This window comes from Oncorhynchus kisutch, linkage group LG27, assembly GCF_002021735.2.
Source record: "Oncorhynchus kisutch isolate 150728-3 linkage group LG27, Okis_V2, whole genome shotgun sequence".
NCBI lineage: Eukaryota > Metazoa > Chordata > Actinopteri > Salmoniformes > Salmonidae > Oncorhynchus > Oncorhynchus kisutch.
Genome location: NC_034200.2, coordinates 15,978,325 through 15,998,447, shown reverse-complemented (window position 1 = coordinate 15,998,447; position 20,123 = coordinate 15,978,325). Strand labels below are relative to the sequence as shown.

At 43.8% G+C, this 20,123-nt stretch overlaps 1 protein-coding gene across 1 annotated transcript in view; it reads right to left on the bottom strand.

The window, feature by feature from the left end:
- Positions 1 to 313: 313 nt before the first annotated feature.
- The window catches only part of LOC109872072 (adhesion G protein-coupled receptor L2-like), a 111,606-nt gene continuing 91,796 nt past the window's right edge, over positions 314 to 20,123 (bottom strand). Inside the window, 8 exon segments of the mRNA XM_031806820.1 lie at positions 314 to 2,476; positions 12,019 to 12,115; positions 12,846 to 12,974; positions 13,495 to 13,663; positions 15,172 to 15,263; positions 18,207 to 18,273; positions 19,700 to 19,920; positions 20,100 to 20,123. The exon segment at positions 20,100 to 20,123 is cut by the window's right edge and continues 180 nt beyond it. Coding sequence (XP_031662680.1) covers positions 1,542 to 2,476; positions 12,019 to 12,115; positions 12,846 to 12,974; positions 13,495 to 13,663; positions 15,172 to 15,263; positions 18,207 to 18,273; positions 19,700 to 19,920; positions 20,100 to 20,123 — 1,734 coding nt within the window. The 3' untranslated portion in view covers positions 314 to 1,541.

The following is a 20,123-nucleotide window of genomic DNA, read 5'->3' as shown; positions in this document are numbered from 1 at the left end:
TCTCCCTCCGCAGTCTGACAGAGAATTGGCATCTCACATCGTCTAATGAAGTGTATGTCACAGTTAAATGCTGAACTGAGCAGACGTACGTCGTCTACTAACAACAACTGGGTGGCCAGTTCGAACCAGGACCTACCTGCTTGCTGCAAGACCTTACTAGGCAATAACATTTGAATGAAAGTTATTGAGCAGGATAAATCTGATGACTCTCCCTTTGCCATTTCTCTCCATGGCTGCAGGTCTAAACAGAAGCTTACAGTCATCATCATGAGCCATGTCTGGACTTGAAAGAAAGAATAGTCAGACATTTGCAAACAAGAAAAAGTCTCACATTTATTTGATATCAAACAAGAGTTGAATTTTTATATAAGCCGACAATGGGATCGTACAAAATAAATGATATGAACCTAAACAGTGCTGAAACAAGTCACACTTCCCAACCATTTTACTTTTTCAAATTTTCAATAACTGTTAATAAATTAATTAGTGTCAAAGGCTGAAATATGCTTGTAAAACTTGAAATATCGCGTTGACACATATTTTTTGAAACCTGACAATTTCTTTCAAGTAAAATAAATTACACAACGACCAAATTCACGCCAAATCTGTGCTTGGCATGGTGTTAACACAAAATATTACTGGCAAAGCTCTTGATTCATGAAAGCAAAAAGCACTTCACAAATGAAGATGTATGGTTTATTATGGGATTTTTTAAAAATTGAATTTTTTTATTCGATTTTTTTATGTTCAAACATACCACAATGAGTCAAGTGAGAGGAAAAAACAGATTTGAGCGACCTGCTTCGAGAATAATCTTCTCAACATTGAAATGTTGTATAATTGGTTGCCATAACATTTTTTCATATTTTTTTTTTTTTTTTACACTTGTGGTACAGCAAAATATATTTTCTTTTAGCTATTACTCTGACAACAGTTAAATGTGCAATAGAGAAAATATAAGGCCTGAGTCTGAATTAGTGGTTCTTTGTTTGACAGTCCTCACTATTTAGTGGAATGACTCTAGAACATTCTAGAGTCCAGGACTCAACAGATACTCATCCTCATTCATTCTGGAATCCCCTCCAGGAACACTTCACCAGTGTTCCAAAAGTTCTAAACCTGGAGTTCTAAACCATGTTTTTTTTCTCTTCTTCAATATAATACAAATGCAGGCTGGACAGGAATGGCGCCAGACAGACTTCTCTCTGACACTTGTAGTGGTCTATGCATTTACCTCTCTGAAGTCCCACAGCAGAGCAGAGCAGTTCAAGTCCACAGACAGACAGACGGTTTCAGAGGATATTTGTGTGTGTGACCGAGTTAATGTGTGAAAAAGTAATCCATCTCCTTCCTCCCTACCACTCACAAACATTTCACTTCCTGCTCCGATGGGTCATTAGGAGTGCAGAGATGGAGGGCTGGGAGAACCGATGAGGGCTGGCAATAGTCTTGACATCAACCAAAGCCCACACACATACATATGTTCAAACCTGTGCAAAAACACCAGAGAAGTGCTTCCTCTCCTTCCTCCACCCATCTGCTCAGAGGCTGGTAATGAGCTGCATCTGTCCGTCCCGGGGGCCCACTCCCTCGGGTACACAGTCCTCAGCGCTGGGGGATACGATGCACCCATTGCTGGTGCCCCGGTTTATGTGGTAGTAGGACAGGGGCTGGGGCCCGTCGCCCAGCTCAGGCATGCTTTTATGGTACAGGTCCTCCCCCTCGCTCCTGGGGGAATGTGACAGGTTATCATCTTCATCGGGGGGGTAGGATGAGGCTGAGGGGGAGGCTGAGGGAGAGTCTCTCAAGTTGGGCATACTGGTGTACAGGGAGTCCCTGTTGTTGTTGGGTGACTGGGAATCCCCGTCCCCTGTTGCCCCCACTGTCTCTGAGCCGTGGCACCCAGGGCCCTCCACAGCCCTCCTGGGGGCCTTGTGGGCACTGTAGAGCAGGGAGTGTGTCCTCTGGGGCAGGAGTGGGGCCTCTAATGCCTCCTTATGGTGGGGATGCAGCAGCAACTCTAGGGTGGGGTGACCTCCACCTACTACCCCGACTATACTGCCTCTCTGGGGGGACGAAGCCTCAGCGTGGTCCACCACTACGGCATCATCTTCGCTGCTGCTTCCACCCCCACCACCCCTATCCCTGTCCACAGTCACCCTGGTCTGGAGAGGGGCCTGGTCCCTGTCCCTGCTATCCCTATGGGGGTTGTGGCCCTTGGGGGCCCCGCGGGGCCTCAGGTTGTTGTGCACCAGCTCAGAGATGATCATCTTCTCGAAGGCGGCGTCATCCAGGCTGAGGCCCCCCAGGTCCCCCGGGCCGTGGACCACGCCCCCGACCACGCCCACAATGTCCTCATAGTCGTCTTCCTGGTTGTCTTCCTGGTCACGCAGGGAGTAGCTGTTGTTAAAGTTTCCGTTGAGGGGTAGGGTGTCCATGGCACTGATGTCCCTGCTGTGGGTCAGAGAATGCTGCCCTGCAACGAGAAGCACGATACCTGGATTAGATATCCCTGTTTTAAAGTTAAGAATCAATATCAAATCAATAATACAATACAATACAGTTTGATACTGCTCAGGACACCTCACTGTTAAGCGTTTGTAACCTTTGCTATCTGGATATTTTACATTGATTGAAATCATATTTATATGTTCATAAAATATACAATTAAAGAGGTTCAAGTACAGTGAGTTCCAAGAGTATTGGGACGGTGACATTATTTATTGTTTTGGCTCTGTACTAAGTTAAGGTGCAGACTGTCAGTTTTAATTGAAGGATATTTTCATTCATTTCAGGTGAAGCATTTAGAAATGACAGCACTTTTTGTACATAGTATTGGGACAAATTCACTTTTGTGTATTAAAGTGGCCAAAAGTGTAGTATTTGGTCCCATATTCCTAGCACGCAATGCCTCCATCAAGCTTGCGACTCTACAAACTTGTTGGATGCATCTGCTGTTTGTTTTGCTTGTGTCAGATTATTTTGTGCCCAATAGAAATGAATGGTAAATAATGTATCGTGTCATTTTCGAGTCACTTTTATTGTAAATAAGAATATAATACATTTCTAAACACTACTACATTAATGTGGAGGACACCATGATTACGGATAGTACTGAATGAATCATGAATAATAATGAGTGAGAAAATTACAGAGGCATAAATATCAATATATGGGGCGGCAGGGTAGCCTAGTGGTTAGAGCGTTGGACTAGTAACCGGAAGGTTGCAAGTTCAAATCCCCGAGGTGACAAGGTACAAATCTATCGTTCTGCCCCTGAACAGGCAGTTAACCCACTGTTCCTAGGCTGTCATTGAAAATAAGAATTTGTTCTTAACTGACTTGCCTAGTTAAATAAATACAAAAATAAAAATTAAATACAAAAAAAAATGTTATTCTAATGGTGAGAGGTTCGCATGTCTTGGGGTTATGATCTTTGTGCGTGTAACTTTCTCACCATTATTCACAATTCATTCAGGACGATCCGTAACCATGGTAGCATCCGCATTAATGTAGACAACTTTAGAAAAACGTTCTATTCTTATTTACGACAAAAGTGACTCCAAAATCACACAACACATGATTCACCATGCATTATTGTCGCTTACCCAACACTTTGACACTTACTGTACTTCAGATTTGACCGTAACTGTAGTTTTTAACTGTAGTTTTCTATCATATGTGTCTCCATCTAGCATCATTATGTCTGAACATCATAGACAACACAGAAGATATCCTGAACAATATTTCACAAATGAGAGAAGAAAAAAAATAGAAAAAAAATGGAACAATACAGCAACACAACACACAGATAATGTAGCTAGCCAGGTAACAACGACAATGCAAGATCAACATAACATCATAACACCGAAGTCATGAGAGGGAAAAAAGCTGTGGGGGAGGTGGAGGTAAAAAAAACTATGTGACAATGAATAAAACATTCATTCCACCCTTAAAAAAAGAAAAGAAAGAAGGAATAATGTCGAACAAAGACTTTACGGCCATCTCAAGCACAGCCCCCAACACCACCACGACACACAGGCACGGTGCAAAGACTCACTTTACCACCACTCACATCAAGTGTGTCTGCTCAGGCTATCTGGCCTAAGAACTGCTGATATGCAACAAAAAAGTAAAACATATGCTTTTTTATTGCGGCTTAAAAAAATAAATCTAAAATTACTTGAAATAACACAAAAGAGGAACGAGGAGGAGGCTTCAAAAATCAGGCCTGGATTCAGTCGGTCTGTCTCAGATTTGGGTGCCCTCAAAAAGGGACCGATTTATTTGAGTAAAACTCTAATTTTACAGATGAATTTGAAATCATTTGAAAACGTTTCAGAGAGCTATAGAGAACAAATCCTGTGAACAACTGAATCCAGGACTTGGCAGGTGGAGGGGTTTCAGCAGCAAGCAATCACAGCCTCTTAAAGTCTAAAATGGCAGGTACACTATCATATCTCTTACTTTCTCTCTCTGCTTAGAATGTGATTGGGGGGGGGGGGGGTAATTTGATTTAACAGGTTTCTATCTATCTACTTCTCCCAGATGGGAAGGAACTACTTTGTACACAATAGACCACATTGATAACCTCTTGTGAAGACCAAAGACTGGCTAGAAGAAAGTCGGCAGAAGATGAAGAAGAGGGAGAATAAGAGGATGGAGAAAAAAAAAGAGGCAAAGATGTATTTTGCAGATGAGTTACTGCTTTGCTTCAAGCTCTGCAAAAAAAGGGTGAGATTGAAGTTTTAGATTTCAGTTAAATGAGTCTGAATAGACCTGACTGGGAGGCAGAGGAATGCAATCGGAGCTGAGCTGTGACACACACTGCCGTGGAGATGAGGAGCATCTCTTCTCTCTCTTTGGTGGAGAGAAAAGAGTGTGAAAACAGACATCAAAGAATTTTGATAAAGAGTGGAAGGTGGGGAGACAGAGGGAGGGATGAAGTGTGAGGGCAAAGAAAGGGAGAATATGGACAAATTGGGAAATAGCGTGAAAAGCCCCATTGCAGGTTTTGCATTTGTTTATGTATGGGCAGTCATTTGAATGCAGACAGGTACGCAGTAAATTTTGCAGTTTTAAATCAACACTTAAAAGGAGTTAATTTTAAGCACTGTCTTAAGAGTATATACGGTCCCACTCTACAGAGTGTAAAAGGTACTCTGATTAGAGTGTTGCATTTTGAGTGTTAATGCAACACACTTGCCAGTGTTATTCACATGTAAACGAGAATTAACACTCACAGTGAATAGAATTAACTCCTATTAGTGTTAAAGAAAAACACTGTTACAATGAGTCATTTGGGGTGAATATGGTGGAACGCAGGGGTCCCCAACTGGCGGCCTTATTTGGCTCAAACATTTTTTATTGTTTGGACATAAAAGAATAAAGCAAATAAATTCCCAAGAGATTTTAAGTTTGGACATCTGTTCCAAAGTATTCCCTGGCATTAGAGAGAGATTTATGTGATCGTATACAAATGTAAGCAAGGTTTGAAATGACTCTGTTTTAGTCAAATATGATATACGTTTGAGCTTCTTGCGGTACTTTGTTCTATCTGTAATTATGTTCTGGTACCCTGACCATCCGCTCAAGAACAAATTGGCCCGCGGGTGAATCTAGTTGATGATCCCTTGGGTGAATCTAGTTGATGATCCCTTGTGTAAAGCCAAGTTTGCATATTTCCCATGGTGCCTTTTCTTTGCGTGAATTGTAGTTATGCCCCATGACTGTATTTGTTAATGACATGGTTGTTGAATTCTTTCCCTTTAAAGGAATGTGGCTTTCACCTCAGTGAATGTTATTACAATTCAACTGTATGACAATACATGACATACTGTATATATTAAGGCTTAACTTTGATGGCCTAGTTTGACCCTAACACAGTGGTGTTAGGAAACTCCTGGTTTACAGGCGACATCAGGACCGCAAGTCATTTATATTCACCGCAACCTGCATTCAGAATGACTGTCAGGGTTAGGAAACTACTACCATTTAAACTGGAACAAACATTTCAGTAACGAGTGCAATAAATCTTACCAACTGATTGGATTAGTTAAGAAAATGTATATTATTTGTCTTTGTGTAGCACAAGATTAATCAATCAATTGATTGGGACAAAATTGGTTTGACTTTGGATAGCCTATTTCTACAATTTATAGTTAGTTTGAGGGGTTTAAATCATTGAACTTTGAAGATATTGGAATTTTAACATATTGTCCCATGTACATTGTGCAATTTACTGACGGTCCCCAACTAGCCCCATAGGGATATCCAAAGTCAACCCAAATGTACCACAGGCAGTTAGATAAAGTCGTGTGCTGCTTCACTACAAACTGATGATTACTTGTGCTGTCAGCTGTGGGCAAGATTAAAACAAACCCAACCTTCATTTACATGGTGCTGCAGTCACGACTACAAGTCTCACAAAACTCTGTTCTGGACTAGATTGCCTTTAGGACCTAAATGCATCCTATTGGCACTTTGTAGTCAATTTTGACAATATAATACATGTTTCTGACTCATATTGATGCCACAGCCTGTTTTCTGAACGAGAAGTCAGTTTTTAGGGGCAGTTGCTCTTTAACTCCTGAATCCACACTAGAAATGGTACACAGCGAAATCAACACCGGCCAATTTGCCGTGTATTGTCTACTGGGAGGGGGGTAAGTGATGTGAACAGAATTTAACTGGACACAGCCGGAGCCAGACAGCTGCATTCTGGGAAAGATTCCAACGGAGATTTGCCCAAGATGTTCTCTTTATCGTTACTGCATCAAATTAACATCTGCACTGTATTACCCTCAAATGAATACACTTCCGGGTGGGGAGGCTCATCTAGAACGACTCGAGCATTTTCAACTTGAGCCTCTTCAAACACTTTACACTCGGGTGATTCATCATCATTTAACACTACTTGACATCTGTCTGTTAAGAGAGTTGCACCCAAACCAGTCAACATCTATTCGGTCAATTGTTCAGCTTTTCATGTTCTTCAATTAGTCACTCATAATGTTTGAGTGCTTCCATGTTCTTCAACTGTGAGTCGCCAACGATAGTTTCTGTGACGTGTCAGGATGCAAGTATAAGGAGTATCTCCCTCGTGGCTGTGTGTCTCTCACGTGTATTTCCACATGACTAATCTGCCTGTAGGGAGGACTGACTGACTGACTGATGATGTGTCTCGGCAGGTTAAGGGATGATGACACTGACGCAGACAATAAACGCTTAATTAGACCGTCACTTCATTCACCACTGCTCAACTAGAATAAGTTAGCGTAGACTGTAATTATCCTATCGTGAAAAAAAATAAAAAAAGATGTCTCAAAAGCATTGTCTGCTTGCTACATAGCAGGGGTATTTGTAGATTCCACTTACATTTGTGGTGTTTTGATCATACTGGTATTTCATTGATATCACGGTGGTAATTAAATCATAATGTGTGATTGTCACATAAATCGGTTCGTTAGGTTCCCGAACTCTTTCCAACCTCATCCAGGGGGAGAAAAGGCAGAAAATGTGACTTAAAAGTGTTCTCAGTGTTCTCATTGTGAAGCGAGTGAACTCGGCGACCTGCCAAATCAGAGCGAGCGACTGCAGTTTCTGTATATTCTCCTGTATCCTTCTCCCCCCCCCCCCCCTCCACACATTCATCCTGGTTGCTGCCTCCTTTCCTTCCATCCGCTCCTCTTTCATCATCAAATGCCTCTGCATATCTGAGGGGTATATAATTCTGCCTGCATTGCGTCATGTGCTCCCGTGTTCTTCTGTTCCTTCGCTTGGCTTCCTCCTTTAGTCTGACAGAGAGGGTATCTGGGTCACGCTACACAGACAATGACAGCATTCAAATAAATGGGGATTCGGGGGTTTGTAGTCAAGAAATAAATAAAGAATGCCATTGAACCTGCTCAAAATGGTGAAGGAGGAGAATGGTAAATAATAGGATATAATATATAAACGGAATAAATTCATCTCGATTTCCTATAAATGAATGTTGGAGTAGTCTCGATAAGATAGCATTGACCATTCTCAACCTTATCTCATGCTGTGTTACAAAGCGCAGCTTGCATACTAGCTAAATAAAGAGAAGTGGTAATGAGAGAGAGAGAGAGAGAGAGAGAGAGAGAGAGAGAGAGAGAGAGAGAGAGAGAGAGAGAGGAAGAGAGCGGAGAGAGAGAGAGAGAGGAAGAGAGTGGAGAGAGAGAAGAGAGAGAGAGAGAGAAGAGAGAGAGAGAAGAGAGAGAGAGAGAGAGAGAGAGAGAGAGAAAGAGAGAGAGAGAGAGAGCAACTCTAAAACATAGAGTAAGGCTTCTCAACAATTCATGCTGTGTAGGGGCCCACAACAGCAAAGTACCACTATTTCAATTAGTTTCAAACACACACAAAACAAAACAAATGTTTGTCCAAATGGCACCCTATTCCCTATATAGTGCACTAATCGAGTCAAATTTGTCAAGGTGGCACCATGGTGGAACTATGGTGCCATTTCAAACACAGATCTAAATTGAAAGGTTAGAGGTCACCGTGCACCTGGTGAGTGAAAGGCTGGAGGGGAGGGGGTGTTGCACACCACCGTCTCAGCCAGCAGGTTGTTATAGGGGTTGTTAGGGTCGTGGGCTCGGAGCAGAGGGTTAGTTAGGAGGTAGTTGCCAGTCATCCCTGTGAGAGAGAAGGAAAGACGAGGCAGGAGAGTGAGGAAGAGAGGAGATAAAGAGAGGGTTACTTTAGAGGTAGTTGTCAGTCAATCCTGCAAGAAACACAGAGAGAGAGAGAGAGAGAGAGAGAGAGAGAAGATGTGAGCGAGGGAGGCGAAAGGCTATTATATTATTATACAGTTTCGTAACATTATTATAGAAAGGATGAGGCAGGAGAGTAAAGAAGAAGATGAGACCAGAGGAAAAAGGGACGTGTGTATAGGAGTTTCAGCAGTGCGTTCCTTCAGTAAATACAACGTGCTGGTTAGTTGAGTAGCTGATGTTTAAATAACGTCTGCACACCGCGTTCTCCAGACTTCATTTCACAGAACAGCAGGCAGTAAATATCATCCGCAACAAGTGCGTCGGTCGTCTGTTGTAAACAAAGCCACTTGCTTTACCACCAGATAGTGCCAAAAACTCCGGTACAATACTCACAACATTGCCAAATACTTTCTCTGTTAAACAAATATTTGACTAATAAATAAACACAACAGTGGGTTATAAAGTGTGAGTCAAATGATTCAGTATGATTAGCCATTCATGGTCAAAATATTCAGTATGATTACAGTAGCCATATAAAACAAGTAATATCCAGAGTATCCACTCTGCAGTCAGCAGACATAACATAGTCAATGCAACCACACTGATGATGTGGGGACTACACATCGGTATCTAGTGACATCACTCTGCTACAAAATGTATATAGTATACGTAATACATAAGTATAGACACCGGCTGGAATGTGGTTTTAACCAATCATCATTCAGGATTAGACCCATGTGTTGTATAAAAGTATAATGTCCAGTCATTGAAAACTAATCTCTTATATCTCATCTCTTATCAGGAGCGATTAGGAGTTATCTTTTTGCTGATGACACACACTGATAAGAGGGGAAATTGAAAAAAACCAGAGCTGTGTAGTGTTAAACCTCACTGCGCCCCCCCCCCCCCTCTCTCCTTCCCCCGTCTCTCTCTCTCTCTCTCTCTGTCTCTCCCAAGCTTTTTCTCTGTATCTCTCTCCTTATCCCATCTCTTGCTCTCTCTCTCTCTCTCTCCTTATCCCGTTTCTCTCTCTATGTATCTCTCTCCTTATCCCATCTCTCTCTCTCCTTATCCCATCTCTTGCTCTCTCTCTCTCTCTCTCCTTATCCCGTCTCTCTCTCTATGCATCTCTCTCCTTATCCCATCTCTCTCTCTCCTTATCCCATATCTCTCTCCTTATCCCATCTCTCTCTCTCTCTGTATCTCTCCTTATCCCGTCTCTCTCTCTCTCTCTGTAGCTCTCTCCTTACCCGTCTCTCTCTCTGTATCTCTCCTTATCCCATCTCTCTCTCCTTATCCCATCTCTCTCTCTCTGTATCTCTCACCTTATCCTGTCTCTCTCTCTGTATCTCTTTCCTTATCCCATCTCTTGATCTCTGTATCTCTCTCTCCCTGTATCTCTCTCCTTATCCCATCTCTCTCTCTCCTTATCCCATCTCTTGCTCTCTGTATCTCTCTCCTTATCCTATCTCTCTCTCCTTATCCCATCTCTTGCTCTCTCTCTCTCTCTCTCTCTCTCTCTCTCTCTCTGTATCTCTCTCCTTATCCCATCTCTCTCTCTGCTTATCCCATCTCTCTCTCTTTGTATCTCTCTCCTTATCCCATCTCTCTCTCTCTCTCTCTCTCTCTCTCTCTCTCCTTATCCCATCTCTATATCTCTGTAGCTCTCTCCTTATCCCGTCTCTCTCTCTATATATCTCCCTCTCTCTGTATCTCTCTCCTTATCCCATCTCTCTCTCTGCATCTCTCTCTCTCTGTATCTCTCCTTATCCCGTCTCTCTCTCTCTGTAGCTCTCTCCTTATCCTGTCTCTCTCTCTCTGTATCTCTCCTTATCCCATATCTCTCTCTCTATATCTCTCTCCTTATCCCATCTCTCTCTCTCCTTATCCCATATCTCTCTCTCTGTATCTCTCTCCTTATCCCATCTCTCTCTCCTTATCCCATATCTCTCTCTCTGTATCTCTCTCCTTATCCCATCTCTCTCTCTGTATCTCTCTCCTTATCCCATCTCTCTCTCTCTCTGTATCTCTCTCCTTATCTCATCTCTTGCTCTCTGTATCTCTCTCCTTATCCCATCTCTCTCTCCTTATCCCATCTCTTGCTCTCTCTCTCTCTCTCCTTATCCCGTCTCTCTCTCTCCTTATCCCATCTCTCTCTCTTTGTATCTATCTCCTTATCCCATATCTCTCTCTCTCTCTCTCTCTCTCCTTATCCCATCTCTATCTCTCTGTATCTCTCTCCTTATCCCATCTCTCTCGCTCCTTATCCCATCTCTCTCTATATCTCTCCTCTTATCCCATCTCTCTCTCTGCATCTCTCTCTCTCTCTGTATCTCTCCTTATCCCGTCTCTCTCTCTGTAGCTCTCTCCTTATCCTGTCTCTCTCTCTCTGTATCTCTCCTTATCCCATCTCTCTCTGTATCTCTCCTTATCCTGTCTCTCTCTCTCCTTATCCCATCTCTCTCTCTCTGTATCTCTCTCCTTATCCCGTCTCTCTCTCTCTCCTTATCCCATATCTCTCTCTCTGTATCTCTCTCCTTATCCCGTCTCTCTCTCTCTCCTTATCCCATCTCTCTCTCGGTATCTCTCTCCTTATCCCATCTCTCTCTCTTTGTATCTCTCTCCTTATCCCATCTCTCTCTCTCCTTATCCCATCTCTATCTCTCTGTATCCCTCTCCTTATCCTGTCTCTCTCTCTGTATCTCTCTCTCTCCTTATCTGCCCCCCCCCCCCCCCCCGTCTCATGGCTGAAAAATCTGCAGGATCAGGTCAGGGTGAGGATGAGTCAGTGCAGCCAGCCAGTTCCTGTAGCCAGCCAGGGTCTCTCAGAGTTGAACACACAAGCAGACACCAGCTTCTCATCACTAACACTTGAAGCCAGACTAAATAGCTACATAACACTTCTCCCATCCAACAAGTAGCAGTTGTGCAGGTCGACCATCAAAAGACATGTTTGAAGTGAACTTTGACTCATTTAAAAACATTTTTTGCGTGTATTTATTTACCCGTTCAAAATAATTTATTTCATTTGTTATTCATGGTTTATTTAAATCAGGACGGATACGAGCACTAGACCATATTGAGTAAACAATTATCAGTTTATCAAAACGCAGCCTCTTTGAATGTGGAGGATCATCCATCAGTGATTGGTCAAATAAAAGTTAAATGCACACAAATGAAATCTGCATCTGCCAGATTTATTCCGGCACAAGGTCACATAACAGAGAGAATACAACATGTGTAAACAGAGACCGTGTGGACAGAGGGGGCGGTGTCTTACCCTGGTTCAGGGTGGAGGTGCTGTTGATGTCTCCGGAGATGAAGGAGGATTCGGACTGCTTCCTCACCGTGTCGTTCCACATCCTCCTGATACGACTCTGTAGGAGGAGGTAAACAACACACGCATCGTATGAGAACAACTGTTCACACCGACGTCAGTTCCATGCAACAGAAAAAGAGCACAACTCTATGGAGGCATCAAGCAAACACAACGGATTACAAGAACCACTTCCAAGACTGACGCAGGAAACAAAATGGATGCATCCGAAATGACACACTATTCACTTAAAAAAATAAAAAAAAGTAGTGCACTATATAGGGAATAGAGTGCCATTTGAGACACAGCCACAGTGTATTGAAATGACCTTCAACACTGATGTCCTTCCGTGTCACCTCTACATGCTAGCATGCAACAGGACAACAAGGCGTAGGCGCTCCCTTTCACTCTCAGGGGGAAAGAAAGGAAGGCTATTTCACACAAGGGGATTGGACTGTCCACCTCTAACTCAACACTAACACTCTGCCCTCTATGTTAGCATGCAACAGAAGAAAAAAACCTTTCCCTTCTATGCCGCAAACCAATTTCCCCCGGGGACTAAAAAGCTATACTGAAGTACACTACAGTCCTGCTCTCAATGGAAAAAGAAAGGGTTGAGATAAAGTGTATTCCAGTGTTCATGCTGCTCCTCGACGTGCTAGCATGCAATAGGAGAAGGAGAAAAACAGGAAAAGAACTCTCCTTTCACTCTCAAAAGCAAGAAAGGACAGAAAAAAAGGTATATATAATTCAACTTCCCGCTGCTGTACTGTACCTAGTATGTACTGTACCTGTGTGGCGGAGGAGTAGCGTGCGGTGGATCGAGACGTGGCCGTCTTGGCCGAGCTGTGGGACCCTTCAGAAGGCAGACCTCCGCAGCACTGGGACTGGCGGAAGCATTTGCTGTACTCTTTACGGACCTGCAGCGGGCAAAGGATCAGGGCAGAGCGACAGAGACACAGTGAACTCAGAGACACCAACAACCGTGACAGTCGACTCCAGAGAGCGATAGAGAGAGGAAGCTGCCTCGATCCTGCAACAAAGAGCCACAAAATAAATATATTTATCAAATGCCACCGAGCCGACAGCAGCAGTTCAAACGGAGTGTCTTTGGAGATAGCCCTATCACAGCTACCACGATGACACATTCAAATACCACCATAAGGAGGGGGATTTTGGGGACAAATACGACACGGAAGGTGTTACTTCTATCAGAGATGGTCTTAAATGTCAAGAGACAGTAGACTGAAAAGTATACATTTTGCATTGGACTTCTGTACACACAGATACCTTCTGTTATCTTACTTCTGTGGGAAACTAGACATAAAAAAAAAGAAGGTTATTTCCCACCTCTGGTGAGGAAAACTTATAGTCAAACATTGATGTACAAAATGTTGTCGCATTATCTTCGTATATATGTCATATGTATTAAATCCTTACCTTTTTCTGGAGGAGGCAGTGGAAGATAAAGATGAACATCCCTTGCAGAGTGTTGAAGATGGTGAAGAGGTACGCCATGACCACGGAGGATTCGTTGAGGAAGAACAGGCCAAACGACCAGGTCAGACCCAGGAGGAAGAGCAGGGCAAACGCCCCAAGCACCCAGGATCTGAAGAAAAAAAAACACACACACACACAATATTGTTCCCAATCATTAATAATAAACTAGGTAACTTCCCTAATTTCATCTTTCATTGACTTGACGTTTCTCTCTGTTCGGTTCCTACGGATTTGTTCTGTGGGGAAAGAAGGAGGCTGTGATATTATCCCTCTCTATTTCTCCTTCTGGACACGTTATACAGTATATACAGTGCAACTCATAAAAGCTGATACGTAGATTTTTGAATAAGAACTTCCACAGAGTCTCTGACAGAGTCTAAATAACTATGTTTCCTTGGCCTTCCTCGGGGTTGGCTGGTTAAACAGAAACAGCAAACACAGGAGGTTTCTCACAGGAGGTCCAGGAGAAGCCTAGAGGAAATCAGATAACCAATGGTGAGTTCCCTCTGGCAACGGCTGGTACAGGGAGCCGTCGATGCACAGGAGAGAAAAAAAGAGTGAGCAACCCTGGACAAGAAAGAGAAAAGAGGAGACCAGTGAAAACCAGACACCATTGTACCACGTCTTTGAGTTCCAGAGAGAATCCAAGGACAGAAGACAATGCGAGTCCAAAAGAGAGAGATAATGCAGAGTAGTTGTGTCATTGTGTCATTGTGTACATTTTTCGTTATTTGAATACCGCTGGCTCTTTATGGTTGTTGAAAGTCAACTAACTGATCAATTCAATGTCTTTTGGAAAGTTACCAAATCTAACTTTGCGGGACTAAATAAGTGGTCGATTAGAGGTGGACTCCAATTAATGACAGTTAATGAGTTTTGGGTCCTTTGAATAAATGATTTGTTTGAATTAGCCACTATCTTTGAACGCAGGCTCTCTTTAAATTACATTCTTAACCAGGATAGCACGGCTCAGAGGTCAATTAAACCATTTTGCTGTTATTAAAAGCCGAAAAAACAAAATTAATAAAAAATATTTTATTACATGAAGTCCAAAACACAACACAGGAATGGCACATGTCATTCTGTCTCACAGTTATTGTTTGACAAGTATTTTAGGACAGAAACTGTCTAGGGACTTTTCTTTTATCCAATTCGCTGGATTGAGTGGATGTTTGAATAAAGATGTGGGCACAGCTCCAGTTCCTCCCCCATCACCCTTAAATCATATATATTTGAGCTAGGGTTCCAGAGGAACCTGAAAATGATGCCAACACAGGAGCGACTAATACAAGAGGTCAGGGTTGCAGTTCTGAATAAATAAAAGAGGCAATATAAACCCTGCATAGCGCAAACACGGCCCTCATAAACACCAACTAAAAAGGCAACACATGAGGATAGAATCTGAAGTAAATATATATTTGTCCACTCCAGTTATGGGTAACTGAGATGTAATTCTAAAGGTCAAATTCACCAAATTCACCCTTTAACACTGCACAAGCAAGGCCATGGCTGGGAATAGGACAGCACACAACACTTTGTTTCCCCACTTAAAACTGAGCTGACACAACCAGTAACACCAGCTTTCACATCACCTCCAGAGACCCCCTCCCCTCTCACCTGATACCGCCCAGCCGGGTCGAGTCGGGTTTCATGGAAGTGGAGTGCTTCACCATCTTGTACATGGTCACCACCAGGATGATGAGGTTGAGCTGTCAAAACAGAGGCACAGCGAGCTTAGCGCATCACACTGGGGCGTGGCATTCATTCCATGGTAGGCACAGCAATGCATGTCGCCTATATTTCGTGGCAACTTAAAACCGCAAAAAGGGTGATTTGCACACAGAAACAGGACAAACTCCCCGAAATGTAACTGGCAGCATGTCCCCTGCACCTTTTAGTGACTTTCTGAGATCATGCATGGTAATTATGCTTAACCTATAGTGATTGTGGCTCAATCGCAAGCGTCAACGTTAGGACGTCTTACCAAGAGGGATATGAAACATTCAAGCTCCCATGCAAATGGTAAAACAGACTGCCTCCCAAAAGTGAGAATAGAGAGGCTTGTGGCTTAGCTTCGGTCTCCAGCCCCACTAAAACTGGCTATGATAAAGTGCCTTGGGAAGCCCCTTCCCACTCCCATGGCTGATGCAACACACAACCTCAGGTCTTACTTAGCCAAGCAGGCGGGTGCCAAACGCAGAGTGTTATTCCTCACCGAGAGAGAAAGAGAGAGCGAGAGTGTAAATCTAATACGGCCAGAACAGAACAGAACAGAGAGAGGGTGGAAAAGACAGAGCCGAGCGCCATATTTTTTAAACAAACGTCTAGAGCCAGGAAAAACAGCTCCATATTCTAAGCTATACATTCAGAGAGGTTTCCATGACTTCAGGATGTTTTTTCTATAAGCGGGGGGGGGGGGGGGGGAACTTAAATTTGGCTCAGTCACTACCACATTAAAACCTCGCCCAAAAAACTATTCAGTAAATATTATATATTATTTCTATACTTCTATTAAAAAAAAAACATCTTGCATTATAAGTTATTCAAACCTATTTATTCTGAAACCTGACCAATCTTTCTGAAAGAAAATAAATGACAAAAACTTCATGGGTTTGCGAGAACACAAAGCAATACTGTTCTAGTAGAGATACGGTCCCAAGTTTATTAAATACAATATATTTGTGGGCTGAATTTTATGAAAGCTGTTCACTCTAGAACATGAATACACCAGTCCAGTAGAGCCGTAGCTATGTACTTCCCTTTAAAAAAATAACCAATAACGTGTGAAGAAAGACAGAAAGAGGGCAGAGACAGAGAGGCATAGAGGGAGAGGAGAAAATACAAATAAGGGGGTTTAAGATCAGAGAGATGTGGAGTTTTGTCTCCTAGCCACTAGGGCCGATTTAGGTCTGCATGAGTCGAGTGGTTGGAGATGCATTAACACAGCCACCAGTGTCGACACAGATCTGATGAGACAGGCAGGCAGGTAGGTAGGCAGGCATAGAGGCAGGCAGGGAGGTAGGCAGGCATAGAGGCAGGCAGGCAGGTAGGCAGGCATAGAGGCAGGCAGGTAGGTAGGCAGGCATAGAGGCAGGCAGGTAGGTAGGCAGGCATAGAGGCAGGCAGGGAGGTAGGCAGGCATAGAGGCAGGCAGGCATAGAGGCAGGCAGGGAGGTAGGCAGGCATAGAGGCAGGCAGGGAGGTAGGCAGGCATAGAGGCAGACAGGCATAGAGGCAGGCAGGGAGGTAGGCAGGCATAGAGGCAGGCAGGCAGGTAGGCAGGCATAGAGGCAGGCAGGTAGGTAGGCAGGCATAGAGGCAGGCAGGTAGGTAGGCAGGCAGGTAGGTAGGCAGGCATAGAGGCAGGCAGGTAGGTAGGCAGGCACAGAGGCAGGCAGGTAGGTAGGCAGGCACAGAGGCAGGCAGGTAGGTAGGCAGGCAGGTAGGTAGGCAGGCATAGAGGCAGGCAGGTAGGTAGGCAGGTAGGTAGGCAGGCACAGAGGCAGTCAGGTATGTAGGCAGGCAGGTAGGTAGGCAGGCATAGAGGCAGGCAGGTAGGTAGGCAGGCACAGAGGCAGGCATAGAGGCAGGCAGGTAGGCAGGCACAGAGGCAGGCATAGAGGCAGGCAGGTAGGTAGGCAGGCATAGAGGCAGGCAGGTAGTTAGGCAGGCACAGAGGCAGGCAGGTAGGTAGGCAGGCATAGAGGCAGGCAGGTAGGTAGACAGGCATAGAGGCAGGCAGGGAGACACCGAACTGTACATGTCCTTAATTCCCCCCGCATCCCACTATCTACAGAAACCAGAACACACTTTTTCTTGGGTATCTATGCACGGCATGTGCTGTATAAACACCGTATGTACACATTTACACTTGTCTTCTGTGCGAATAATACAAATGTATGTGTGTGTGAACTCCATGCAGCCTGTGTGAAATATTAAGAGGTGAAGACGGAGATGTCCGTGGAACAGGGATTGGCTGCAGATGCGTCATGATCCTCGGCAGGGCCAGGGGGTTGTGGGTAATGGCTGTCTGGCCCACCCACTCATTACTTCCATGTTCATCCGTCTCTCCCCATCTCCCTCAACCCCCTCTGTCTAACTGAGAAAATGACCTTCATGCCTGAGATTGTCTCTTATCCTCCTCCTCCTCGACTGAGTGTGTGAAAGGGAGGAATTCTGCCACAATGCGCAACTCTTTCCACCAAAAAAACTGCTAAGCTGTTGACTGCTGCTCACTTGACTAGACTGATTTCATAGGACTTTACAGCTGAATGGCTGCTGATGTCCTCATGTCAGATATAATGGACCACTTTCCTTTCCCGCAAATTGATCAGCGAAAGCAAGAGATAAGTGACCAGACGAGAAAAAATATATATAAAAAAAGACATGTCTTTTTTTCCCATTGCACATTTCTTTGAGGAAAACATTTTTTGGGATAATAGACATATTAAAACAGAGACGCAGGCATACTGTATGAAACATACACACACACCGGATTTACATTCACACACACACACACACACACACACACACACACACACACACACACACACACACACACACACACACACACACACACACACACACACACACACACACACACACACACACACACACACACACACACACACACACACACACACACGGCTTACCATGATAATGAAGGTGACAGGTCCTATGAAGCTCCAAATGAAGTGGTTATCCACCCTCAGCCAGCAGCTGCAATGGGACATGGTCATGTGATCAGGTGATAGCCATCCCTCAAGAGCAAATGAGCTATTCTGGCTCTCCCACTGTGACTGTAACATCTCTGCAATTACATTCTAAGAACACAGCGGCAGTTGTTACATCGTATCCTACTGATCACTAACCAGCCTGGCTTCTAGACGAGATAGATGGCATGATTATATAGCTTCTACAGCCATAGAACAGTGATTTATTTACCTTCGTGACCAAAGAAGAGAGAGAACCTGACCTTGAACACATTCTGGCTGCGAGCCACACAACAGCACTGGTATTGCCTGCACGACTTCAGAGGCTACCAATGTCTACAATTGAGAGAGAGGTCTGGCTCTACGTTAAGACTCTAAACAGTCAAAACATGGTCACAAACAGTTTCAACAAAATGTGTTGTGCTGAAGCTACTGTATGTATCATCAGAGGAGATGTTGATTCAAATTCAGGGACTGTTGCGCTACAGCCACAAAAATGGAACAAAAAAACAACACCCTATTTAAGGAAGGCTTACGACAAATCATAAGGCTTGTTCTTGGATAACGGCCACTGAAGAATAAAAGTTTGAAGGCGCAAAGGCAAGAGAGAAAAAAAAGCTCAGAGAAAATACCAGACCAGCACAACCAACCAGCCAGAGAATTCATTAATGTAGTGGTTTTGCTCACAGCTTTTCTCTTTCCTCTCTGACAGGGTATAAATTTGCCAGGGAGGCAGAGGGAGACTAGGGCCTGTGATGTAGCTCTCATTAGCACTGTGGGGAAGAAAAGGAATCTTGATATGGAGCTGGCTAGCCTGGGAGACCTGATGCTCTCTGCACAAAGAAAGGAAGATAGATACTGTTGAATGCTCCCACAGTTTTATTGTGTAACGGTTTCCACTTCAAGGTCTTCCTCTGACTCAACTTTTCGTACCCTGCACCTGAAGGTTACCGGATGTGTGTAAAATAGGGCTGTCAGAGTAAATCAGTTAACTTGTTAACTATTTGTAATTTTAGTGCAATTTTTAAAAATGTTTTATTTATTTATTATTAAATCGTCTGAAAGCATTAAAAAATACACTGAAAACAACCAAAATACATCATCTATACAGCTAAAAACGACAATGCGATGTCAAAATAAGTTGACATTTAGGTTAAAGAAAGTGTGTATCAATCTACTTGATTTTGCTTATCCTTCCTTTAGACAAAATCAAGACGTCAATATCTTGTAATGCATTTCTATAAAATGTTTTCAAATTACAGCTCAATTCGAGCAAATTCTGAAATGACGATTAATCACAGCAAATCCTGCGATTAACTCAATACAATGTTTTGTAACGTTTGACAGCCCTAGCGGAAACATAAACTACTGCATTCGGAGTCAAGCAAGATCACAAAAGACCCTGCCTAAAGATGACATCTAGCGTTACTTACGCCTTCTGTGTCCCGTAGCTGCGGTAGTCGATGGCGGCCGAGATTCCCACCACCGCGGCGGGAAAGAGGTATCCGGAGACGTAATAGTACTTCCTGCGGGAGAACTCGCTTTCAAACACCTCAACCAGCATGAGGTAGAGCTGCACGCCCTCCAGGCACATCCAGGCAAACGCCGCCAGAAAGAAGAAATGAAGAACGCCCGCGATGATGGAGCACACCAGCTGGGAGCCGGGGACACATTTAGAGGTTACACACGCAGAGGTAAAAGGACAGTGGCATTGAAACTGCATTGAGTCAATGGAAGAGTAAGAATAGATCACTGGAGCATATTCCCCTGGGAACAAAACAATTGTGCATCTAAGCCCACTCGGATACTTGACGGGGTGCCCATGCTCCTTACCTTGGGTTCAGTCATGTTGATGCC